Raw genomic sequence first — 26361 nt, forward strand, 5'->3', positions numbered from 1 at the left:
GGTGGGGGGGGAGGAAAAAACACTTCTTTCTCAAATGTTTTAATTTACAGGGAGACCAGATGAAGCTGAAGGAGAAATAAAGTGCAGAGGCCAATACTCTGAAACTGACTTGTTGGTTATCTGACCCCAAAACAGAGCACTGTGATTCATTACAATCCCAACTAAAAGTAATGACAAAATTTACATTTCACACAGGGTCTTCTTCCAAGAAGTTCATGATTCACCTACATCCCCTCAATTCTCATGACATTAAGGTAGAGAATGGGGACAACAAGGAGGTTACAGTCAGTTCCTTGCCAGGAGAACAGTTTGTCAGAGCCCACTCTCAGTGAGGTAGTCCTTGGAAGTTGGGTTCAGTGCATGGAGGCAGGGCCACTGGCTGGCTTAGCAACTTGTTCACTATGCTAATGCTAGCATCTTGCTTTTCGATGTCCTCATAAGGAGTCCAAGACAAGTCATGCTGTAGCTTGTAGGCACCAAGGAAGTCATGTGGACAGCTTGTTCCCCATTCCTAGAAAAGGCAAAGGAGTCACTTCTGATCAGGGTAGGAAGTAAACAAACTGAGCTCATTTACTACTTATGTCACAAGTTTTTTTTTGGCTTTTTGTTTCACACCAGTCAGAACCAATCTAGGAAAGCTGTTATATTACACATCAGATACTTCACTTAACTGAAGTAATGACTAAGAAATAATTTATGCATATGTATATTTTTTAGAGTTATACCTGCTCACACCATTTTCTAGGAAACCATTTACAATCCCCCATGCCTACACTGTCACACAAACATGTAAAGAACTTTTCAGAGGCTAGAGTAGATTTTTAAGCAAAGAATAAACAGTCCTACCTTTGGAGAAATAATGGAAAAATATTGCTGACCACTCTCCCGTTTATAAAGGTAATAAATGTTGCCAGGTTTTTTAACCATATTACAAGCTACATGGTGCAAGTCAGCATCTCTGCGAGCATCTTCCAATACCTAAAAACAAGAGAGGTAACAGATGGTGGAGGTAACAGACATTCATAATCAGTGATCATCCCAACCAAAATCTTGAAACTGTTCAATGCTTAGGATCATAGCAAGGAATCATTTACTGGAATCCAGATGATTCTGAAGAGACAAAAATTAGACTATACTACTATGCTTAAAAATACTTTTAGAAGAATATACTTTAAAATGTGGAGCATGTATTGGCTTTGGGTGGTTTTTAAATTGTTACCCTATTTATCTATAATAAGTACTTTTTTTTTATAACCGAAAAAGTACATATTTTTGACAGTGCTTTATCTCTCAACTTTCTCCTAGTTAAAATACTTTTATACTGAACCTCTTAGGCCTATTCTTTCTATTTTACTCAATACCTCTACATTTCTAATACATGCTGAAGACAATTAAGTTATAGCACAATAATTAGAAACAAATTCAGCCAATCCTGTGAACTAAGTGAAGAAGAGGAAAGCCTGCCTGAAAATCACTGTTAGCTTACCTTCCTGGCTTGTTCTTGCAAATGCTGGATTTGCTCAGCTATGACTGTCAGTTTGTTGGTGGCATTTGCTCGGACAAATTCATCAGCCTATAGAAGAGAGAAAAATTTCACTGTGGGTTGAAAAAGGATATGACTTCTTATTTAGTTTCCAACGTGAAGAGGTACGGCAGCATCTTTGTTCATGCCTAAAATATTCTTCCCACCCTCACCATTCCCCATGAACCCCACTTATCCCAAGGCCGAGCTCAAACAGCAGCGCATATGAGAAGCCTATCCTAACATCAAACCGTGCTACAGAATTAAGACCTTCTTTTCTATTTCCCACAGCTTCCCACCTGTCACTCTATACAATAATCACACTGAACTTTAGTCCCCCAACATGCTCTACTCTCTTTTGAGGCAAAGAATTTGAGCATGCTCTTTCCTCTGTCTAACACATTCTCCTCTTGTTTTTTGCCCAACTAACACACTAATCTTCAGGTCTCCAGTCTTACAATGAAAAGCAAAAGACACTTGTGATATGTATCATCTGCTCATGTAGGACTTAAGCTATACATAGCAAGTATCTGCTCACCTGATCATCACCTCAGCTGAATTATTTACATCAATCTATTTAAACTTTAACCTATATTTGTACCCCAATTGTTACTTAAAGTGTATTTTAAAAGACTGCACCGTGATGTAGACCTGAAACAAAGTCATAATATACACAGAAGACTGCCTATCATGTGCCAGGAAACATAACTGAAGGCAATGGAAACTACTTAAGTGCACTGAAGAATTTTCAAAATTAGTAGAGAATGGTGCAACTAAATCATGTATTGAAAAAGATTATCACTCAGGCATCAGAAATCTGACAGAAATTTCCAGCTTACTCTCAAGAAGAGTTGGTTAACTTCCAGTAGTATACAAGTTAAGGAAAATACATTAGGAGATTAAATTTGAACTAGGAAATATTAAGAGTTATTTACATGTTAATTTGCTGGTTAACTGAGGAAGCTTAAGATAAAAGATTGGCAGGGTCAAAGAGGCTAAGATAGTCAGGTATAAGTCAATGTCATAAGTGAACAGAAACAATATAAATAAACTGGGTCAATCATTTATTCATTTCACAAATATATTTCAAGCAACTACTGTGTCAGACACCATGCTATGCACTGAATGTATTAAAAAATTTGAGAGAAGGCTCTACCTTCATCAAGATTACAGTCCAATGCAGCTGTCCAATAAAAATATGAAGTAAGCCATGTATGTAATTTTAGATTTTCTAGTAGCCACATTCAAAGCAAAAATAGACTGGTAAAATTAATTCTAAGAAAACACCTTATTTATCTCATATGTCAGAAATCTTATTTTAACAAATTACTAATGAGATATTTTACATTTCATATTAAGCCTCAAAATCCAGTGTAGAATTTATACTTACATCATATCTCAAGTTGGATACTAAATTTTCATTGAAAAGACTGGACCATATTTGGATTTCATAAAATTTGAAAGTCAATTCACATATTCAAGTTGTCTCAAATGCATTCAAAAGCTTTCAATAATTTAATCAAAACTGAATAAATTTAAACAACTGAATCAATTATCAATTAAAATTAAATACAATTTTGATCAGTGAATAAAAAAGATATTTGCAAAGTCCCTTTCAGGGAATGGTGAGAACGGGGGAAAATTCAACTTCCCCAACTTGAATTCTTGATATCCTCACAAGCACTGGGGACAACCAAAGCTATAGGCTGAGCCCCCAATCTCGGGGGTTGTTCATATGAAACTTAACCTCACATAGGATAGCTCAAGCCTACTTAAAATTAGGCCTAAGAGTCACCTCCAAGAGAACCTCTTTTGTGGCTCAGATGTGGCCTCTCACTCCAGACAACACGACAAGCAAACTCACCACCCTCCCCTGTCTACGTGGGATATGACTCCCAGGGGTGTAGACCTTCCTGGCAAAGTGGGACAGAAATCCTAGAATGAGCTGAGACTCAGCATCAAGGGACTGAGAAAACCCCTAGAATGAGCTGAGACTCAACATCAAAGGATTGAGAAAGCCTTCTGGACCAAAAGGGGGAAGAGCAAAATGAGACAAAGTGTCAATGGCTGAGAGATTCCAGAGTCAAGAGGTTATCCTGGAGGTTATTCTTACATATTAAATAGATATCACTTTGTTAGTCAAGATGTAATGGAGAGGCTGGAGGGAACTGCCTGAAAATGTAGAGCTGTGTTCCAGTAGCCATGTTTCTTGAAGATGATTGTATAATGATATAGTTTTCACAATGTGACTGTGTGATTGTGAAAACCTTGTGTCTGATGCTCCTTTTATCTACCTGTCAACAGACGAGTAAAACATATGGAATAAAAATAAATAATAGGGGGAACAAATGTTAAAATAAATTTAGATTGAAATGCTAGCGATCAATGAAGGGAAGGGGTAAGGGGTATGGTATGTATGAATTTTTTTCTGTTTTCTTTTTATTTCTTTTTCTCAATAGATGCAAACGTGCCAAGAAATGAGCATGATGATGAATATGCAACTATGTGATGATATTGTAAATTACTGATTATATAAGCAGAACGGAATGATCAAAAGTTAAGAATGTTTGCATTTGGTGTTTATTGGTATTTAAAAAATTTTTTTTAATTAATAAAAAGGTAATTTGTTCAAGAGTTCAAAGCTAATAAATGGTAGATGATCAACACAGATTAGTCTGATTCTTAAACTCATGCCTTTATACCACGCCTCCTAAACTCTCTAAACACTCGCTAATACCACATGGCTTGTCAGAGGTCAGTCCTATTTTAAAGTGCATTTCAGCACATTGAGAGCTAATATACTTGATTCAATCTGTCTCTAGAATGTTTTGACTTCAGCATCTCAAAGACCGATTACCCTTGGAGAAACAGAGATAGCACAGTAACTCATCCTTTATCTCTCACAAGATTATAGGCCAGGGAACCCAAAAAATGTGCTCTTTCTTTAGTTCAGGCTATTGTAACGAACATAAAAATATTCGTTTTTTTATTCGTAACACACAAAAATGTTCTGTTGCCCAAGATTTTGTCCCTAGCAGCCTTCCTCTAGATAAGAATGATCTGATTAAACAGACATAAGATATTCTCCTAATCCATAAAAGTGGTATTTTGCTTCCACCTCTCTAGGAAAGTTTTAAGATTCCCGAGTATTGGATTTTTCTCAATTAAAAACAACAAAACTAACACACAAAGATGTAAATGTAAGTGAATTTGTGGCATTAATTTTAATTATTAATTTTTTCTTTTTTTTTTTTAGCAAAAAGACCTCTGAATGTAACCAAGACCAAATCTGATAGCACATAGAGGGGTGAGGGGGATATGATCAGCTTTAAAGAAGCAGGGCCCTATATCTATGCCTACTGAAGAGGGTTCTACAACTAGAAGGTTTGGTAAGAGACTAGAAGAAATTTGTTCTTTTTCACTGATTAAATCAGAGCATTAGATACTGGAGATTTCCTAGTTTAAACTCTTCATTTCATAGATGAAGATGAGGTCCAGAAAGAAGTAATCTGTCTCAAGTCATACTGGAAGTTACTATCAAAAGTGGGATTTAAAACTCGTGTGTCCGAACTTCCAGTATTTTTTCCCCCTATTATTTTACATTTTCTCATTATTTTACTTCTTTTGGCAATCAAAGTCTAGCACTGGGCTTGGGAATACTGTGTCCAGTAAATCAGGGGCCAGGACAAAATTGTTGCCCTCCTAGATTCTTAATTAAGTTCTATAAGTTATCAGGTAATAGATAAAGATATTATGGGAAGCATTTAAAATGAGTAGACTACACATCCAGGAAGAATGTGGGTTAGAAATTATCTTCAAACCTCTCTGGAACTCAGACTCTTCATGTGTCAAATGTAAATAAAAACTTCTATATGGCTACCTCACAGGGCTGTACCAATGCCTAAGTGAAATCACGAACATTGAAAGTGCTGTGAAAAGCCTCCCAAGAAGGGAGTAAGGTACTGAAGTTGCAAAGTTGCAACAGGAGGAGACCTTGGTTTCACAAGAACAGGGTTTGGGTCAGGTCACCAACTTGCAATGCCAAGCAGCTTTGCTATTCCGTAAAATGGAGACAAGAACGAATGCTACCCCACACTAAGTGTTGTGAAGTCCAAGTCACAACGAACGTTGTTATTTACTTCCCCGGCCGCGCCCTCTCACCTTCTGCACCTGCTGGGCGAGCGCCACGAGGTCTAACGGGTCCCCTGACCGGTGGGTGTGGTAAGGGCTCACCAGGGCCAGGCCGCCGGGGGTCGAGCTGAGCTCTACCAGGGCTCCTGCGACACACACCCAGGAACACAGGCCATGAACTCCCACCCTCGGCCTCCCGCGGAGCCCGAGAGAGTAAATGCTCCGTGAAGGCTTCTTCCCATCTGACTCCCGCCCCGCGGTCCTCCCTCACCTGACGCCGACTGAATCTCTTGATTTTCAGTAACACCCTCTGACTGCACCGGCATTGTACGGGCATCCATAACGACGCTTTAACCCCCCTACTACCGGCATGGGGCAATGCGGAAGAGCATGCGTATAAAGACTCATGGGCGGCGCTTCCTTATTCCTTGGCCATTAGCTGTCCGAGTTGCTGAGCGGGAAGGCGGGGCTCCAGCTGACGCTAAGGATTCTGACTGAGGGGCGGGGTTCAAGTTGGTCTAAAGCAAAAAAAGAGGCGGTGCAAGCCTATTGGGCATGCGCGGTCCTGCCCAGAAGGCGGGGACTCACTCGAGGGGCTGGGTTTCGCCGGGAGGTGGGACTTCGGCCTCGGTGGCGGTTGGCGAGTGGTTCCGTTAGGTTGGAGGAGACTATGGCCGCACGCGTTTTAAGGCTGCTGACCACCCTGCTGGCTGCCGCCGCCGCTGCCTCCCAGCCCGAGGTGGACTCCGAGGCGGGATGGGAGATGGCAGGGCCTGATCTGCTTTTCGCCGAGGGGACCGCGGCCTATGCGCGCGGAGACTGGGCGGGGGTGGTACTGAGCATGGAGCGGGCGCTGCGCTCGCGGGCCGCCCTGCGCACCCTCCGCCTGCGCTGCCGCACCCGCTGTGCCGCCGATCTCCCGTGGGAGCTGGACCCCTACTCGCCCTCGAGCCCGGGCCAGGCCTCCGGCGCCGCCGCCCTGCAGGACCTGCGCTTCTTCGGGAGCCTGCTGCGCCGCTCGGCCTGTCTGCGCCGCTGCCTTGGTCACCCGTCTGCCCACTCGCTCAGCGAGGAGCTGGAGTTCGAGTTCCACAGGCGGAGCCCTTACAACTACTTGCAGGTCGCCTATTTCAAGGTGCAGACCTGCCCGGGGCCGGGTCCTTCTGGGGAGAGGCATGTTGCAGGCCAGCGGGGGACTTGGGGGCCCAGGGAAGTGTCTGCGGAGAGTAGGTAGCCTCTTGGCCGCGGAGCGTCCTCTGACTTCTCCCCACCTTGTCAGGGGACCTGCCTCCCCCGGTTCGCTTAGGCAGATGCTAAGTCTAGCCTGGGGTCGTGGTACGAACCAAGCAGTACTGCCTTTTGTTGTCCGGGAGGCCGCCTAGTGGAAATTAAAGTGGCACTTGGTGGCCGTTCATCCTGATTTCATTGCCAAGTGTCCACGTGAAAAGCTGGGATCTTTTTACATCTTCCTTCCCGTTCGTTTTTGTATGAGTCTTTTCCTGCTGCCGGAGTCCGGCAGCTTTCATTTCATGACGTGAGATTGCCACGTAGCCAGCAGGGGCTGCCTGACCCCTCCCTGTGGGGGACCCTCTGGCTTGTCAGGCTTCCAAATAAAATGGCAATTTTTAGGAATGCAAAAGTGTACACATGGATTTGGCACGCTCCTTGCTTAAGTGAATAGCTAACAATACTGAGGTTGTTCTGCATTCTAGACACTGTTTTAAGCACTTTATTAACTCATTTGCACTAATCCTGTGAAGTGGATGCTTTTATTAACCCCACTTTACTGAAGAGGAAACCGAGACCCAGAGTGGTTAAGTTTTCCCAGATCACGCACCCAGAAAATGTAGGTTTTCATGCAGAATTTAGGTGATAACTTGGTGTGGGGGTGGAGGGGTGAGAAGGGGCTAGCTAGAATTCTAAACATATAAAAGAAGGAGCTGTGCTGAACGTTTATTATAGCCATATTTTAACAGATCTGCAATTCCACCTAAAGAGAGACTTGGAGAATCTTGGAAACCTCAGATTTATATCTCTCAACAAGCATTCTGCTTATACAATTTCCCTCCATTTCTCCATTTTTCCTAGGAAAGGAATTGGACTTGAAACTAAAATAACTGGGCTATGTCTTTGGTCATGTCACTCAACAGTGCTCTCTAGAATTCGTCCACAAACATTTCTTGAGGACCTACTACAGTCCAGATCCTGTAGAAGATATTTAAAATGCTTGCCCTCATATCTTTTGTTTTGCTTTGCTGTTAAAAATCACTCATATAAGGGCTACTAAAAGAGTATGTACATAGGACTGTGGGAGCACAAAGAAAGCAGACTCTAGCTTTTTCTCAGATAAGTGAGAAAGACGTGAAAGAAGAGGTGACATTTGAAGCTGGCACCAAATATTGCCAAGGAGAGAAGAAGGATGTTCGTTCCAGGTGGAGGGGAAAGTAGAATCAAAGCTTGATACATTCAGGAAATAAGGCACTTGTAAGGACAGTGTAAGTATGTGGGTGTGGAACAGCAGGAGAGGAGACAGAGTAAGTGAGGCCAGATTGGAAAGTGAATTCTACAGGCTTCAGGGAGCCAACATCAGAATTTGGTTTAAAAATACCACTTCTGTGGGAAAAGCCTTGGAGCAAGGATGAGGCAGTGGCAGAGCAACTGATGAGATGATTGCAGTAGTCCAGGTGAGAGAAGTTAGGTGTCTCAGTGCTCAGAGTTAGGGAAGGCTGGGGGTCAGTTGAGGGTGGGGACAGAGAAAGGCAGGAACAATGTTTCTGAGAGATACACATCCATAAAAGGACAGACTTAAGAGAGTTTCTAAGGTACCAAAATGGGGAATTGCTTACCTTAGGGCACACTTTTGGAGTGGAATTTCAAGCTGTGGTGCTCAAAAAGACTCAGAAAGGCTGGGGTTTCCTGTTTACTGTGGTCTGCACATTTGGACCTCACTACTAAGTCTAGTGTTTGGCTGAGTCCTCAACAAACCTTTAGATTGGATGTGAGAATTACATTCTTGCGCTTCATTCCTAGATAAACAAGTTGGAGAAAGCTGTAGCAGCAGCACACACCTTCTTTGTGGGCAATCCTGAGCACATGGAAATGCGCCAGAACCTAGACTATTACCAGACCATGTCGGGAGTGAAGGAGGCAGACTTCAAGGATCTTGAGGCCAAACCCCACATGGTGAAAAAGACTTTATCCCCTTCTCTCTCTTTTTCTTTTTCTTTTTTTAAGTGACATTTATTAGGATTGTTTTTTTCTGATTACAGAAGTAATAAATGTTCATCATAGAACATTAGAAAAGTGTACAGATAAATATGATACATACAAAAGTGTTCATCACTTTAAGAGCATGACTCGATATTTTGGCCTTTTTTTTTTTAACTCTTCTGTATCTTTTTTTTTTAAGCTTAATTTGGTGTCATAATGCGTATATATTTTTTCATCACCCTTTTTTAATTTATTAATTAAAAAAAATTTAACAACAAGCGAACTAAAACATTAAGATGTGATCATTCAGTTCTACATATATAATCAGTAATTCGCAATATCATCACTTAGTTGCAAATCATCATTTCTTAGAACATTTGCATCAATTCAGAAAAGAAATGAAAAGACAACAGAAAAAGAAATAAAATGAAAACAGAAAAAAAAAAGATTATACATACCATACCCCTGACCTCTCGCTTTCATTGATCACTAGCATTTCAAACTAAATTTATTTTAACATTTGTTCCCCCTGTTATTTATTTTTATTCCATATGTTCTACTCTTCTGTCGACAAGGTAGATAAAGGAGCATCAGACACAAGGCTTTCACAATCACACAGTCACACTGTGAAAGCTATATAATTATACAATCATCTTCAAGAAACATGGCTATGGGAACACAGCTCTACATTTTCAGGCAGTTCCCTCCAGCCTCTCCACTACATTCTGACTCACAAGGTGATATCTATTTAATGCGTAAGAATAACCTCCAGGATAACCTCTCGACTCCGTTTGGAATCTCTCAGCCATTGAAACTTCATCTCATTTCACTCTTCCCCCTTTTGGTCCAGAAGGTTTTCTCAATCCCTTGATGCTGAGTCTCAGGTCATTCTAGGATTTCTGTCCCATGTTGCCAGGAAGGTCCACAACCCTGGGAGTCATGTCCCACGTAGACAAGGGGAGGGTGGTGAGATTGCCTGTTGTGTTGGCTGGAGAGAAAGGCCACATCTGAGCAACAAAAGAGGCTCTCTTGGGGGTGACTCTTAGGCCTAAATTTTAAGTAAGCTTGACCTATCCTTTGTGGGGTTCAGTTTCATATGAACAAACCCCAAGACTGGGGGCTCAACCTATAGCTTTGGTTGTCCCCACTGCTTGTGAGAATATCAAGAATTCAACTTGGGGAAGTTGAATTTTTCCCCGTTCTCACCATTTCCTGAAGGGGACTTTGCAAATACTTTTCCACTCACTGATTGAATCATTCTAGGATTCATTGAGGCATCACTCTGGACAAATCAACAAAATCTCATGTCCTACCCAAGATTCCAAGTACTTATGGTGTTCAATCAAGCTATCTACATAATTTATATTAGGAAATGCACTAGTCAAAATATAAATTTTGTAACAAATAAACATTTTTTCCTTTAGTCTCACACATAAGGTGAAATTTTAAAATATTAATTACCATCTGTTTTCAGCACCCTGCAGTAATGACATTGCTTTGTTCTTCCTCATGCACAAACATTTTTAAAATTTGTACATTTTGTCGCTATTATTATACACTATAGGCATTCCTAGATTATACCATCTCAATCTTTAACATCTATCTTTCTTTCTGATTTCATTTATGCCCCCAGCTCATCACCCTTTTTGACTTAACATTATATCATGAGCCTGTTCTCATGTTGTTTCTTGGGAATCATGATTTTTAATAGCTATATGATAGTCTTTCCTATTATATATACCATATTAATTTAACTACCTTTTTTTGTCAGATATGTTTACTACAATGGGTAGTGCAGCATTCCTCAATGTTCTTATTCTGTTTGTTTAGCCATAAGAGTCTGTTCCAAAAGAGAAGTTTGACATGATACAGCATTTTTATAAAGAACACGTGTTCTTTTAAATGTTAATGAGTTAGAAATAGGGATAGTAGTTGTAACCTACAACTTCTCTAATTAAAGAAAAATGTAGAGTGTGTAAGTCTAGTGCATTACACAGCTGCCCCTAGTAGTTTTTTCAGTGACAGAGGAAAATGATTATTGTCCATGAAAATGGAAGCTACATCCATAGGTAGCAAAAGTGAATCAGCTGCAGGAGCCCACATCACCCCTTTATTATCAGAAAGACTGCTGTCGTCATCACAGACCAAATTATAACATTTAAGAGCTAAATCTTTTATTAAACTTTTATTTTGAAAACTTTTACTCCTACAGAAAAGTATAAGAAAATAACAGCAAACTCCATCTTTCAGTTAAATGTTGTTTTTAAATTGCTGCTAGGTATCAGCAGCCACCCCGTCACCCTCTTACATCCATAACCCGAGGCACGAGAGGTGGGCAAGGCAGGGAGAGGGGTCCACCCGGGACCCATGTTTGAGTTCTGCTTCTTGCCGGTAGCACGAGTTTCGACTGGGAGTGCGCCTCTACTCCGAGGAGCAGCCGCAGGAGGCAGTGCCCCACCTGGAAGCGGCCCTGAGAGAGTACTTCCGGGCTGAGGAGGAGTGTCGTGCTCTCTGCGAAGGACCCTATGACTATGATGGCTACAACTACCTCGAGTACAATGCTGACCTCATCCAGGCCATCACAGGTGTGCAGGCACCCCGGGCTCTAAGGTCCATGCTGTGATAATGCAGCCACGGTTGTCTTCAGCCTTATTCCTAAATTTCTTCTATCTGGGAAGCTGCCTGAGAACTACTTCTCCTTGAATTTGTTCATCTTAACCAATGTTTGAAATATGAAGATTGTTATGATGGTTATTCCCCCTCTGATTCCTTTCAGATCATTACGTCCAGGTCCTCAGCTGTAAGCAGAACTGTGTCACCGAGCTTGCTTCCCACCCCAGTCGAGAGAAACCCTTTGAAGACTTTCTCCCATCGCATTATAATTATCTGCAGTTTGCCTACTATAACAGTAAGCCCTACCTTCCCCTTTCTCTCCCTCTCTTAATTAAGAAGGTAAATTTTTGAAGATGTGGGCACACAGAGGGTTCTAATATCTTTTTGTTTCAGTATTAGGCAACCCTGATGTTACTGAGAGCATAAAATTAATGACATATTCTCTATATATGCTAGGACTGTTCCCACCGAAAGAAGGTAGACAGGGATCCTGATTTCCTTCTGTGGCTCTGGGACCAAGCCAAATGGTCCCTGGATACTTTGTTACGTGCTGCTGACCTAGGAAGCTAGTACTGGAGGTTGTAGGTTGTAGGTTTCTGGAAAGTTACCTTAGTGCATGGAACCTCTGTAGAATCTTATATAATGCCCTATCTTTGTAGAATCTTATATTATGCCAATCTGTAGGTTTGGCAGGAATGGTTTTGGTTGGGGGTTGGCTAGTTATGATAGGTAGCAATGTCTAACTGAGGCTTGCATAAAAGCAACCTCCAGAGTAGCCTCTGAACTCTATTTGAACTTTCTCAGCCACTGATACCTTTTGTGTTCATTTCCCCTTTTGGCCAGGATGGCTTTGTTGATCCCATGGTGCCAGGACCTGGATCACCCCTGGAAGTCATCTCCCACACCACCAGGGAGACTTTTACCTCTGGATGTCATTTCCACACATAGGAGGGAGGGCAATGGTTTCATTTGCAGAGTTGGGCTTAGACAGACAGAGGCTGCATCTGAGCAACAAAAGAAGTCATCCGAACGTAACTCCTAGGTATACCTATAGGTAGGCTTAGCTTCTCTGCTGAATATGTAAGCTTCACAAGAGCAAACCTCAAGATCAAGTGCTTGGTCTATTGATTTGGGTGTCTGTAATGTTTAACTAATTCCTTTTTGTTTCAGTATTAGGTAACCCTGTTGTCACTGAGCAGCTTAAAATTAACGAAATGTCCTTTATTTATGCTAAGACTTCTCCCACCAATATCAAGCAGTAGTGTCGCATGATAGGTGCTGCCTCATTATATCCTCACTTCTTTCAAACTTTGCAGAGATTGAATACTAAGTTGGTTTCTGGAACCCAAGGATTAGACCCTTTCTTCCCCACTTTTTTCTTTCTCTTTGCAGTCGGGAATTATACACAAGCTATTGAATGTGCCAAGACCTATCTCCTCTTCTTCCCCAACGATGAAGTGATGAACCAGAATCTGGCCTACTATACAGCTGTGCTTGGAGAAGAACAAGCCACATCCATTGGTCCCCGTGAGGTGAGAGACTTGCATTAGTTAGGTTAGTTGCCAGCAGAGGTTAGACCAGGAGGCAGAAGAGTAGGTAGAAGGGGTAGAGTCAGCGCTATGGGCAGAGTGTGTGGGCTGGGTGGGGGCAGGTTGGGGCTGGGTGTGAGTGCACTAATAAGGCCTCGCTTGGAGAACAAGAATGCACAGGAAGCGTGAGGAACACATGGGAGCTTTGTTAGCATTATCTGGGCCCAAAAGCCTGTTCTGAGTCAGAACTGCAAAGCTGGCATGTTCTTTCCCCTCTTTGGCAACCCCCCCCACACACACACTTTGGCGGTGGGTACCATTTAGCCAAGAGCTGCCATTTTTTACTTCTTATGCTAGTTTGTTTTTTTTTCCCTTGCTCACCTGTTCTCTGTCTCCTTTTTCTCCTCATCCCCTCTCTTCATTCTGCCATTGTTTGTTTTCTCCCTTCTTTCAGCATTATTCCTATCCCAAAACAAGGAGAAAAATCTATGTCACAAAAAGACTAGAATGAAATGCACTGGAGTAATACCAGTGGTTATATCTGGGTGGCGGAATTATGAGTGCAATGTATAGTTATTATTTTTGTAATTAAAAACACCGTAAGTTCTGTTTTTAACATAATGAAGTTTGATGCTGTGACCCTTGACATTTGTATGTGTGCTTTGCACAGACCCTAGACCTGTTTCCTGAAACCAGAACAATGAAGTGGACTTGAAGTCATGAGTCTGGGCTATACCCTGACTCCTCCATTCAGTAGTGGTGTGATCATCAACATGTTATGTGTAATCTTAGACATGCTGCATCACCTCTCTGTCTCAGTTTCCCCTTCCAAAAAAGTGATACTGCTTCTTGCTCCATCTTTTAACACAACATTGGTGCAAGGGTTAAATGGGAGGTGACTGTGAATACACTTTATAAATCAACAGGTGCTGTTTAAGAATGTAGAAAGTGTTGGGGTGGATGTGAAGCATCGTAGGGGTCTTGCTGATAGTACACAGGTGCAGATGGCGAGTTTCCTCACCTCTGACTTGCTCACCTTGTGTCCTACTGACCCCTCCCAAACCCCATCTATATTCTGTATTAACATGGCTGTAACTTTGGAATAGTTTTTCATTTTGTCAGAGAGAAAATAGTAAACAGCTACAGTTATTCTAGAGGCCATTCATTTGTTGATTTAACAAGTGCATTGTATGAGGGTCAGGAGTAGGAGAACAGGCATATTTGTATACAGTTGGTGGGACTATAAACTGGACCATTTGTATAATCCAGCAATCCTGTTGCCAGAGATTCATCCCACAGACATTCTTGTACAAGTACACAAAGGTAAATGTACAAGGATGTTCATTAGAACATTGTTTTTAAAAGCAAAAAACTGGAAACAAGCTAAATGCCATCAACTTGGGGACTGGTTGAATTATGGTACATTCATCCCATAACATACTAGACTGCTGCTAAATTGCATGAGATATATTACTCTATACCAATATGAAAAGGTCTCCATGATATAATTTTAAGTAAAGAGAAAAAAAAGACATAAGATATAGAGCTGTAATTATGCTATATTCTATTTCTGTTTTCTTAAAATATACATACATGCTTTAAAATTTTCTGGACAGAATGGTAAGAAACTGTTAATAGGGATTATCTCTGAGGACTTGAGGTCAGAGGTGGGGAAGGAGACTTCAATTGTTCGAAATATGTCTATTTATACCCTATAGATTTCCTTTACATATATATGTAATTTTATGTTCTTTTGAATGCCATTTAACACCCACTTTAGGGTACTGGTGATACAGACAAGAGGGGGCATGGATTCTTCCCTTTGAACTTATAATCTAATGGAAAAGAAAGGCTTATAAACCAAAATTAAAGTATATTGCAATGACTATAACAGTAGAGGGAGGAAGTACAAGCTGTAGTGGAAGCATAAAAGAGAAGTAATTAACTGGCAAGCCAGAAAAAGCTTCACAAGAGGGATGTTTTAAGTTTGATGTGTAAGTTTGGTTTTTAAAGTCTTCTGTAGGTTAATGAGACAAGAAAGGGTTTTGCAAAGAGAGAACAGTGTATGCAAATGACCCTTGACAATTGTCCCATATAGTTGAAATATGATACTGGGGGGTGACTCCACATGAGGCCAGAGAGGGCCAAATTTTGAAAGGTTAAATGTGAAGCCAAGGAGGAGCTTGGACTCTTCCACAGGATAAGTCAGTGGGAAGCCTTCAAAGGATTTTAAGCAGTGTCAAGAAAAGATATGATGGTGGGTGGCTCAGAACAGGAAGGTGCTGGAGGCCAGAGACCGGATAGAGGCCATCACAGTGATGTGAAGGAAAGTAGCCCAGGACTTTGCAAGGCAGCGAAGTCAGGTACTGATTAGGTAGAGGTAGGAGGTAGAACTGGCAGAAATGTGCAGATATTTCACTCTTCCCTTCTCTTCATATCCAATGGACGCTGTTTTAGTTTGCTTAGGCTGCTGGAATGCAATACACTAGAGATGGATTGGCTTTTATAAAGGGAATTTATTTAGTTACAAATTTACAGTTCCTAGGAGGAAAGGCAGCTGACTTTCCTCTGGGTTTCTCTGACACATGGGAAGGCACACGGCGACGTCTGCTGGCCTTTCTCCTGGCTTCTGGGTTCAGATGGCATTCCCTGGGCGTGTCCTTTCTGCATTTCCAAACATCTGGGTCTGTGTGGGCTCTGAGCTCTGAGCTAAGTTGTGCTGGGCTATTAAGCTGAGCTCCTTCTCTCCTGACTCCTTTTAAGCCTCCAGATGATCAAATTAAGCTCACTCATTGCAGAAGGCACTTCCCTTAGCTGACCACAGATGTGATCACCGCAGATGAATTTCACATGCTAATGATATAAGTCCACAGCAGCAGAACAGCTAGGCACCATCACCTGGCCAAGTTGACACCTGAACCTAACTACTACAGGCACCAAGTTCCTAGCTTGGGACCTGGCATGGGTGGCACTGCCTATCTAGCTTGGGAACATAGAGGTGAGGCAGAATGGCCTTCTGCCCTATCTGTGTTCCAAACAGGCAGTTAATATGGCAGTAACAGACTTCCGATTTTTATTGTTGAGGAGCTTACTATGTTATTAGAAACAACCACCCTTCACGTTTTACATTTACATATTCATTCATAGCCTTTATTTAATTTGATTCTCATAACAACCTGCTAAGGTGGGGTCACCACTCTGCTCTGAAGACGAAGAACCGTCCTTCGTAGCTCTGGAATTCTGAGCGCCTCTAATAGAAATACTCAGGGGTCTCTGTCTTTTTGCCATGTAGTTTTCCTCTTTGACCACTAGATGACTGCCTGGATTTAAGATGCGACTTCTTCCCCTTTGTCTTATTTGATTAATGTTTTTTCCCCCTCTATGGTCTCATTACGGAGTTGAGGGGAAAGATTGCCCATGTGGGCAATCTACCGTTTTTAACCAGAACTCCCCTTCCCTAGAGAAGGTAACACATTTGTTTTGTACCTGTCCAGGGCCAGGCACTGTGTTAGGTAGTTTACATCCTTCATCTCCTTTATTCATTACATTGCCTGTGAGGTGGCACTTTCTCCCCATTTTAGAGATGACAGGCTCAGAGAGATAAAATAACTTTCTCAATGGTTATGGTTGGTCAGCGGTAACCAGACTCTCCTTGTTTCCCTGCTTTGTCCCAGTCATAATCCCTGACACATGGTTAATACTCAGCTATTTGTTGAATGAATAGATTGTAGAAGTGAATTGCTTCATAGCAACTTCATAGAGTTTTTGAGAGGGTTAAATGAGATAACATACTTAGCTTGGTATCTGGTACTTAGTGAAGGAAGCCAATAATTTAAATAACTTAGGGGAATATTGTCATCTTCCTTTTGGATAAATATTGTAGATTATAAAGGACTTATTGACCCTTTAATCTTTTCCACCTTGAACTGCCTTCATCTTTTATTTCAACTGACTGTGTCTTCTTTTCTTTTCCTTCTTTCTGCTGCTGCTTGGAGACTAGCAGGGTGAAATTCATTGTGAAAGCACCTGATGGGCATGGCACCTAGGGAAAGATGTGACCCAGAAGCTACTCAGTTTCCCCGCCCTGGGTAAGCCCTACTGGGGAGCACATGTGGGTAGGGCCAAAGTGCCAGACCCAGCTGCCTTTACTGTACCTGCCTGCTCCGTGGAGGATGTGGTGCTGTTGGAGTCTGAAGGGAGGCAGGAGACCAGATAGAAAGTACATGGGCTTTAGAATGGAAATAATCTGGATTTGAATCTAGGTCTCTGCTCTACCATTTCCTACAGTGTTGCCTGAAGCAGGTTGCAGTTCCCCCTCTGCACTTCAATTTCTTCATCTGTAAAATGCAAAGGGTTGTATCAACCTCAAAAGTCATTTGTAAAGATTAAAGGATAGCACACGAGTTGTCTAACACCCAGGTTCCTCCTCCCTGAGCATTAGAGTCCTGCAGATATAAGGAAGGAATTCTCCTTCTTTGAAATATATTTCCACACTCCTGAGAATCATCAGATTATCTGTCCCAGAGATTAACCTGGGTCTGGGATTCTTTTTCCCTACAAGAGAAGCCTCAGAAATCCTGCTTGTGCTGGGCAAGACCCAGAGGAACCCTTGAGCACAGAAGTGAAACTTCTGCCCCAAACTGAGGGGCAAGCATAGTAGTGATGGTGGGAGGGGAAAGTTCAGGCCACACAGGGAGCAACAGCCTGGAGTGCCAGGGAAGGACACCATGAGAGTTAAAAGACAGAGCTGAGTTCTGAGAAGTTCCTTCCACTTTGTTTCCTCAGAGTGCTCAAGAGTACCGACAGCGAAGCCTGCTGGAGAAAGAACTGCTTTTCTTTGCTTATGATGTTTTTGGAATTCCTTTTGTTGATCCGGTGAGCCAGGTCTTTGGAGCTGGGGGGAGCAAGAAGGGGTGAGCAAGATGGGGAAGGGATGAGGGTGAGTCGTACTCTGATGACTCTGGGGTGAAAACTGTTAAGGGGTTGAGCTGAACATGGGATCTGGGAAACCTGTGGTTGAGAGACAAAGATAAAAGAGGAATTGGGGGCAGTTAGAAGTGTCTTAGATTCAGAGAACTCCTGCTTTATCTCCTGAAAGAAGGCAGAGAAATAAGGGTAGATTTCACCTCTAGGCCCTGTTTTTTGTATTGAAGATTATGTAGGTTACCTTTCATTGTTAATTTTTATCCAACCTCCTTTTAGGATTCATGGACTCCAGAGGAGGTGATTCCCAAGAGATTGCAAGAGAAACAGAAGTGAGGGCCTTGAAGAAACTGCATGATTGGATCAGTCTGATGAAGCACTTGAGGGTTTTCTCAGCCCAGGCATATGTGAACTCCTAGCAAGGGGTGGGCAGGTCCCATCTGGAAAGTTAGGGAGGGAGCCCAGGGCTGGTCGTTGAATACAGTACTCAGAGCTACTGTGCTCACAGGTCAGAACGGGAAACAGCTGTACGCATCTCCCAGGAGATTGGAAACCTGATGAAGGAAATTGAGACCCTTGTGGAAGAGAAGACCAAGGAGTCAGTGGATGTGAGCATGCTTGTTCGGGAAGGTGAGATGGGGCATTCAAGGTGTGGCTGCCTCACAGGAAAACTAGGCACATCTTACCGCATGTTAGCCAGACAGCACACCCAGAAGTGAAGGGCTCAGCACGGGCCAGCCTCAGGGAATGAGCCTACATGGGTCAAGTCTTAAATTTGCCTCTCTGTCCTTCCTAACTTTCCAAAAGGACTTTCACCTGAAAAGAGATCTGAAAATTGGCCTTTGGTTAAGAAATAAGACTTCTGTGACTTAATACCACTAATTTAGCTCACTCCAGTAGCTATTTATAGGACATATTCAAAACTTACCCAGTTTCTCCCTCTCAAACTGTTTTCTCCAATTTCCATCTTTTGTCCTGTTACCAAGACTCGTCTTCTTTAGCTCCTCTTTCCTCCCCGCTGTCCTCTCCAGTCCCTTGGGAAGGCTTCCTGATTATGTCTTTCTTCCCAGCTTTTTGCCTGTTGCCTCAGGCCCGCTTCAGGGCCCCATCGCCTCCTGTCTTTGTCCAGTCTGTCCTTGCCCTTTCCCACACGTGGTTGCTAGGCCCTTCCAAAAACAGAGACTCTGACCCCATTCTCCCTGCCTACTCTTCCCCTGTTCACATTTGCTCTTCGCCCAAACTAGACTGCTGCTTGTTCCTTGAGCCTGCTTTCTGCCCACAACTCGTTTATTCATGCTTGTCTCGCCTCCTTATATACTTCTGTCATTTCTGCCCATGAATGCATCTCAGATATATCCTACAAAGCCTTTCTGAATCTCCTAGCTGATTGAGATCCCCTACCTCTTTCTTGTGAGGTTCTAAGGCACTTTTTGCTTTCTTGGGGCATTCATGGTCTGCTCTGTGCTGGTTATTTATATAACCGTTGGAGAACCAGTACTATCTTCAAGTATCAATCCTTGCATTGTCTAGCATAGTGCCTTACACATACTAAGGAACCTGTGAATATGTGGAGTTGAATAGAGTCTCTAATATGTCCTCAGCACAGACAGACATCATGGAAAATGTAAGAGAGAAAATATAGGTCTGTGCCCTACAGTCGCTTAAGTTAACAGTGGCTAATTTAACAGGATTTGCATGTGAAAAAATTTGCCCACTGTACCTTTGTTTACAGAGATCTTTCATCCCCTTATTTCTCTTGATTCTCTTACATGGAAGGTAGGTTGGGCAGTTAGTTCAACCATAGGCATATTTAAATAAAGTATCCATATTTTAAATATATGCTGCTGCTGTGCTATGATTGTAGATACATTTGGGGGAGCATTTACTGTATGCTAAGCTTTTAAAGAGTCTTATTCTTTTTTTTTTTTATCACCGCACGCATTTTTAAAGTTGTGGTAACACGTATATTACATAAAATTTGACATTTAGGTATACCAGTCACTGGCATTAATTACATTTGCAATGTTGTCTACCATCAAACCATCCATTGCCAAAACTTTTTAATCACCTAAAACAGAACTCTTCACTCATTAAGCAAAAACGTCCCATCCCCTCCTCCCTCAGCCCCTGGTCCCCTCTAATCCTCTAATCTACTTTCATTCACCCTCTCGCCCATTTTTTTTAGAGATGTTGTAGAATTACAGAAATGCCAGGCACAAAAATACAGAGTTCACATACACCTGCCCCCATTTTTTTTTACATATTTTTTATTTAAGAAAACAAATAATACCCTTAGAACCAACAAAAATGGACATCTTAGTTAGTTTAACCATAGGCATATTTAAAGTATCCATATTATCATTGTAAAGCTTGTGTTTGTGCAGTAAGTTTCATAAACTGATTTAAAATTAAGGCAACAAGGAAAAAATCTACATATTCAGCAAAGTTCTTAAATTCTAAGTATTAAAAACTAACTTAGATGCCATTTGATCAACTGTCAAAACTGTGAATGTTCTCAAAATATCAATCCACCCCCATTTTTAAAATTTTCAGTAGTGCACTTAACATTTTACCATTGCTACAACTGATGAAAAAATATTATTATAACGTACTATTAGTTATAGTTCATAGTTTATATTAGGGCTTACTTGTGGGTTTTGTTTTAATTTTGTTCTAGCAACATATATACCACCTAAAATTTCCACGTATGGGAGCCAATCCTGGTTCTTTCTAATTCTCAGACTCATGGTATTAGGAATATGTTGATGCTGTTTCCTCCACAGTGTGTGAAGGCCCGAGGGTCAGCAGCTAGTTGGTAATGGAGCTTGGTCTAGGACCTGAATCTCCTGTGGACCACCCTGCCTTTGGGAGTAACTGAGCAGGGAGATTTCCCTTGTGACCAGGAAACAGCTAGAATTTCTATTCCTTACGGGAAGGCAACATCCAATGAAGAACCTCTCGACAGAGCTGCTGCTTGATTTAGCCTGAGTCTTGTCCTTGCTCTGCAGGTGGCCCCTTGCTCTATGAAGGAATCAGTGTCACCATGAACTCCAAACTCCTGAATGGCTCCCAGCGGGTGCTAATGGATGGCGTAATCTCCGAGGATGAGTGTCAAGAGCTGCAGAGACTGACCAATGTAAGGGAAACCCAGCAGCTGCACCTTTTCCTCACTAATGCCTCTTGGGTGTTGAGCATTTGCTTATCCCCTGTTGCCAGCACTTGTCCATCCCTTTTTGGGCCCTCAGCTGCCCTGGCTAATTTCACCTTGTTTTTGGGACCTTGTAGGCAGCAGCAACTGCAGGCGATGGCTACCGGGGTCAGACTTCCCCCCATACACCCAACGAAAAGTTCTATGGTGTCACTGTCTTCAGAGCCCTCAAGGTAGGATCAATAGTCAGGATCCTAGAGTGTGGAGATGAGGGAAATCTACCTGGGTGGGAAGGAAGCTCAGGCTTTGGAGAGGAGTTGGATGGTGGCAGAAAAGATGAAAGTTGTCTGTCTATCTATATTCCAGTGCCTTGGAAAGTGGATAAATTATGCTGAGTGAGTTGAACTTTTGAATGCTGCCTATTAACCCAAATGTAATAAGAGTCCAAGCAAGACAAGATTGATATCCAAAGTTCTGGGAGTGATTTCTGGAGAATGGGCTGATTCTAGAGGGTTAAAATTTTGCAAAGGATACATAGATTATTCATGAAAAAAAAGCATGAAGGAGGGGGAGAGTGACATGGTAGGGGTGTTGGGTGTGGGAAGCAGACTAGACTCTCAGCAGAGAGATGAACGGTGAGGCTTAGTGCCTCAGTGGTCTCTGTGATCAACGATCTCCTTGGCAGCTGGGACAGGAAGGGAAAGTTCCTCTGCAGAGTGCCCACCTGTACTACAACGTGACTGAGAAGGTGCGGCGCATCATGGAGTCCTACTTCCGTCTGGACACACCCCTCTACTTCTCCTACTCCCACCTGGTGTGCCGCACTGCAATCGAAGGTGAGGCTCTTTCACCCCTGCAGCCTCCACCAAGCATGTGCCATGCACTGGGCACTGGGCCAGGTGCTGCAGATGTGGACAAGACTCGATATGGTCCCTTTCATCCTAGTTGCGGAACCAAATATAAACAGAAACACTGGTGACCCAGTATGAGTGACTCAGTAGTATGCAAGAATTTATAATTAGCCTCCCTGGGAAATCAGAAAGGCTTCCAAGAGGAGGTGATGGCAGATAGGCAGGATGAATAGGAGTTTGAGGAATACCCTTTGGGGTAGTAAAAAGACGTTCAAGCCAGCATGTGCCAAGGAATGGAGGCCTTGAACCACGTAGTAGTTGGGGAACTCTTAAGAAAGCTGCCCTTTCCCGCAAGTAAGTTTAAAGGGGCAACAACGGAAGATAAGGCAAGCAAGGTCCTCAGAAGCCAGATTTTGGAGAATGACAATCAAGAGATCATCCTTTTTCCTGTAGGCCAGGGGTTCTCAACAATGGTGTTGGACATACTGGTTCAATCGGTATGTCATTCATGAGCTGTGTTGCAAGTTCTCTTCAACTAATTGTTAAATACCAAAATTTGTGAGATAGCTACTCATTTGACATGTTTTAGAGCAGATTTGAGGTTATTCCTCCATGGTGTTCCCTCACTCACATGCCCTTTGGCTTTCCTGAGAAGAAGGGGTGAGGTAGGGCTAGTGCTCTTGGAGTCCCACCTGGCCTATGGCCAAATTCGGTATGCCAGAGCCCTGAGGGCCCCTGGCTCCCGCATGCCAGTGATAGGTGGCAGAGAGAGCATTCTATCAGAATTTGAGCATACCGTAAGAATGTGCCAGACACTTGACTGTCACATGTCATGGTTGGTGGAGGAGGACTGGCATAGGCAAAGGGAAGAATTGTCAAGAAGTGAAAGACTCAATGAGGCCTTGGTTTTTTAAAGATTACTATTCTACTATAGAGAGATTAGAGAGCATGGATCAAACCAGAGGGAGAGGGCCCAGTTAGCTATGTCTTAGGTAGAAAAGGACAAGGCAGTGGGAAGAGAAAGGAGGGAAGATGTGAGAGATATAGGAGGTCGAGTGGATAGAACTTCGTGACTGGCTGGACAAGCGGGGATGGATAAAGAGGCATCCACCAAGACTTGAGGGAATGGGAAGACAGTGATACCACTGGCCAACAGAGGTAACACAGAGGGTTTGCGTGGTGGGAAACATGCATTCAATGTTGTGATTGTGATCTGCCTGGCATTTCTCAGTATATCCTGTCTGTTCTCATTCGTGACTTCTCTGCATGGTTCTTCCACATACACCCAAAGCCCCCTGCCTACTGACCAGACCCGACCAAGGTTAACTTGTTACCTCCTTACCCAGCGATTCTCTCCTCCCTCCATGTCATCCTCATCTTGCTTCCTACTCATGGATTGACTCACTCTGTTCTGCCCCCACGCCTCCTTATTTCTACCTCCTTGGGCCTTCCTAGTTTAGCAAGAAATTCTAGCAAGAGAACTAGGCCTGTGCCATTCAGCCTAGGATCTGCCCTTGGGCAGAGGCTCATAGTACTGCTCTTTGCACCTGCTCACTCCTGCCCAGAACCATCCCAGGAAGCCTGCAGGCCTGTGCTGACCTTTAGGTTTATGGCTTAGCCAGGATCCTCCCCCCACCCCACCCTAGTTCATTGACATTTCCAGAGACCCAGTCACATTTCGGGGAAGCATACCACCCCCCATGCCAACAGGAGAGCTGCGAGATTTCTTAAGGTGCCCCAGAGCTAACATGTGTTTTCCTTGGGCCCAGAGGCACAGGCAGAGAGGAAGGACAGTAGCCATCCAGTCCATGTGGACAACTGCATCCTGAATGCTGAGGCCCTCGTATGCGTCAAGGAACCCCCTGCCTACACCTTCCGGGACTACAGGTGTCAGCTCTCCCCCCATGCCCTACACCGGCCAGGAAGACAGACAACAAGGGAATCATTGTCATATAGTGTGATAAGTACAACAGTAAAAGTGTGGGCTTGATACAGAAATACCCCAGAGAAGGGCATGGCGGAGTCTCAGGAGCAAGGGTGGAGGGGTGGAAAGGTTGGGAGGAAGTTATGTTTGTGCCACTTGAAAGAAGATTCCTGAAAGCTTTCTCCCTAAAAAAGGCCACCCCTTTGAGAGCATTGGAGATGAAAGCACTAAGCTGTGGGTTTTCAGAGCTGAATGGAGGGAGGACAGGCCCATGTTGAAATGCTCTCTACCTTTCCCAGTGCCATTCTTTACCTAAATGGGGACTTTGATGGAGGAAACTTTTATTTCACTGAACTAGATGCCAAGACCGTGACGGTAAGTGCTCCCTTGTCCAAATCCCTGGAGACAAAAGCCCTCTTTTCTGGAGTTGATGGCCCCAAAATGCAGTGGGTAGAATGACATAGTGGGTTTCCTGGTGGCCAGCCCATCCTCCTCCCCAAAACAGAGGGACTTTGAGATGTGTCAGTTGCTCTTCAGACGTGTCACCCTTTCTCTTAACCCTGGTCTTTGGGAAACCAAGCTGAAGAACCCCCCTCAACCCTGGACCCTGATGATCTCTGCTTTCTTCTGAGGGTGCCTTTCAGACTTTGTCCTGTGTGCTCCCTCCCCTTTGTCCCTTTAGGCGGAGGTGCAGCCCCAGTGTGGAAGGGCAGTGGGATTCTCTTCAGGCACTGAAAACCCACACGGAGTGAAGGCTGTCACCAGAGGGCAACGCTGTGCCATTGCGCTGTGGTTCACCTTGAACCCTCGACACAGCGAGCGGGTGAGAGCAGTTGGTGCTGCTGTGGTCTGTTTCCCCAAATCCCATTGCCAGTGGCTTGGTCGTGAAAGGACCGTGGCTGTGTGGGAGTCCAGAGAGGCTCCTTGCTCCAGCAGTCTCACCTTGGGCACATTGGCCCTTCCTCCGAGGCCTCCTTCCTGACCTGCAGATGGGGATCCAGGTGGGATCGGGGTGGCGGCGGTGAGGCGGGGGGGGTGATCCTGGGTTCTTGGCTCCCTCCTTGGGCCCCATCTCGGTTGCCTTTGCCCAGAGGGTAGGGCCTACTCTGGGAAGGGGATGAGCTCTGAGTCCATGAAGGAGCCTTTACTGTTCCTGGGAAGTAGACCCTGAAAAACCGAGAATGCCTGGCTTAGAGGCATCTGAATAGGCTGGGTCTGTCCTTGCAGGACAGGGTGCAAGCAGACGACCTGGTAAAGATGCTTTTTAATCCAGAAGAGATGGATCTTCCTCAGGAGCAGCCACTGGAAGCCCAGCAGGGCCCCCCGAAACCTGGAGAAGAGCCTCTCTCAAGCAGTGAGTTGAGACATAAGGATGAGCTATGAGTGTCCAGGCCACACGTGGATGGGTGATGAGACCCACGGTGAGGTACTTCTGTCGTGCACCCAGGACTGGCCAGCCCCTCGGGACCACAGAGCAGTGGGTGACATTTCTACAGCCCAGCCGAGGGGACTGTGCTCACAGCCAGCCATCCGCATGGTGCTGCTGCTCTTGGAGCGGACATGGCAGGATGGTCTGCTCCTCCCTGGACCTGGCTAAGCGCTCAGGACACAGGCCTAGAGCCATCCTGGGGGGCCTGCACAGGCAGGCACATGACAGCGGTACAGTATTTAAGTGTCCTGTGTAGACAACCAAAGAATAAATGATTTCTGTGTTGTTGTTGTTGTTGTTTAACTTAGTAATTTGTTCAGAAAGTAGAAATATGCCCATTCTGCCTCAGGAGTCTTACTTGATACAGATTGTTCCAGGCAGGATGGATTGGCAAGGTGTGGTGCCAGAAAGCTCGGCTCGGGACTGGCTCTGCCATTTACTGTGCAACTTCAGGCCAAACATTTAACCTCCGGGACCCCATGATTGTCATCTGTGTAATGGGGATCATAATCCTTGCAGGTGGATGACCCAGATGCGTTACTGGATGTGACAGCGCTTAGTAAGCTGTAAAGCTCTGGGTAAATGGTGGGATTGTGATTAATCCTTTTCTGGCAGGGACTAGCGAGTCAGCAGTGGTTCTGGCATAGTGCGCTCCATGTCAGCTACATGCTGCCTGTTCTGCCTTCTGACCTCAGGGTCCCCATACCTCAAGGCCTCTGTGTCCAGGAAGACACTTCCTCTGGGAGGCAGAGAAGGTGCAAAACTGGACACCCAGCTCCTCTGGCCATACGCCTGGTGCCCAAGCCATCTCACCTGCTGGGCTTGAAACGCTACAGGGAGGACAGTTTAGGAACTGCATGTTGAGTATTCCTTTACTCGATCAACCAGTATTTATTGAGCACCAGCTAAGTGCCAGGAAGCTGGGAATAGGGTAGTGAACAAAACAAGGTACTGCCCTCATTGAGCTTATATGTTTGCAGGGGAGATGGATGAAAAACAAGTAGGTATGTGTGTTTTTGTGTGTGATAGAGTGAAAAGTGCCATTAACAAAAAGTACAGGATGAATGAATGGGGAATCCCT

At 43.9% G+C, this 26361-nt stretch overlaps 2 protein-coding genes across 2 annotated transcripts; one reads left to right on the forward strand and one right to left on the reverse strand.

The window, feature by feature from the left end:
• On the reverse strand, window positions 1-6235 carry C2H1orf50 (chromosome 2 C1orf50 homolog). The gene is made up of 5 exons (XM_077150013.1): window positions 5925-6235; window positions 5684-5799; window positions 1487-1573; window positions 847-978; window positions 1-511 (listed from the first exon to the last, which is right to left on the reverse strand). Exons 1-5 carry the CDS (start codon window positions 5992-5994, stop codon window positions 326-328), a joined length of 591 nt encoding a protein of 196 aa, XP_077006128.1. The 5' UTR covers window positions 5995-6235; the 3' UTR covers window positions 1-325.
• P3H1 (prolyl 3-hydroxylase 1) lies at window positions 6145-25564 on the forward strand. The gene is made up of 16 exons (XM_077150012.1): window positions 6145-6788; window positions 8684-8836; window positions 11259-11448; window positions 11640-11771; window positions 12869-13008; window positions 17791-17880; window positions 18208-18260; window positions 18437-18558; window positions 20937-21064; window positions 21214-21309; window positions 21762-21912; window positions 23697-23814; window positions 24151-24226; window positions 24534-24674; window positions 25079-25205; window positions 25299-25564. Exons 1-16 carry the CDS (start codon window positions 6324-6326, stop codon window positions 25334-25336), a joined length of 2220 nt encoding a protein of 739 aa, XP_077006127.1. The 5' UTR covers window positions 6145-6323; the 3' UTR covers window positions 25337-25564.
• Window positions 25565-26361: the final 797 nt, after the last annotated feature.

The sequence above is a fragment of the Tamandua tetradactyla genome, chromosome 2, assembly GCF_023851605.1.
Source record: "Tamandua tetradactyla isolate mTamTet1 chromosome 2, mTamTet1.pri, whole genome shotgun sequence".
NCBI lineage: Eukaryota > Metazoa > Chordata > Mammalia > Pilosa > Myrmecophagidae > Tamandua > Tamandua tetradactyla.

What these genes read in the sequence shown, in the direction of transcription:
- C2H1orf50 (XM_077150013.1), bottom strand. Translation starts at nt 5,994, where the DNA reads ATGGATGCCCGTACAATGCCGGTGCAGTCAGAGGGTGTTACTGAAAAT. An exon ending in AGAGATTCAGTCGGCGTCAG is followed by an intron (nt 5,800 to 5,924) that starts GTGAGGGAGGAC and finishes TGTGTGTCGCAG; the next exon opens with GAGCCCTGGTAGAGCTCAGC. An exon ending in TTTCCATTATTTCTCCAAAG is followed by an intron (nt 512 to 846) that starts GTAGGACTGTTT and finishes TGCCTTTTCTAG; the next exon opens with GAATGGGGAACAAGCTGTCC.
- P3H1 (XM_077150012.1), top strand. Translation starts at nt 6,324, where the DNA reads ATGGCCGCACGCGTTTTAAGGCTGCTGACCACCCTGCTGGCTGCCGCC. An exon ending in AGATTGCAAGAGAAACAGAA is followed by an intron (nt 18,261 to 18,436) that starts GTGAGGGCCTTG and finishes CTGTGCTCACAG; the next exon opens with GTCAGAACGGGAAACAGCTG. An exon ending in CTGTCTTCAGAGCCCTCAAG is followed by an intron (nt 21,310 to 21,761) that starts GTAGGATCAATA and finishes TCTCCTTGGCAG; the next exon opens with CTGGGACAGGAAGGGAAAGT.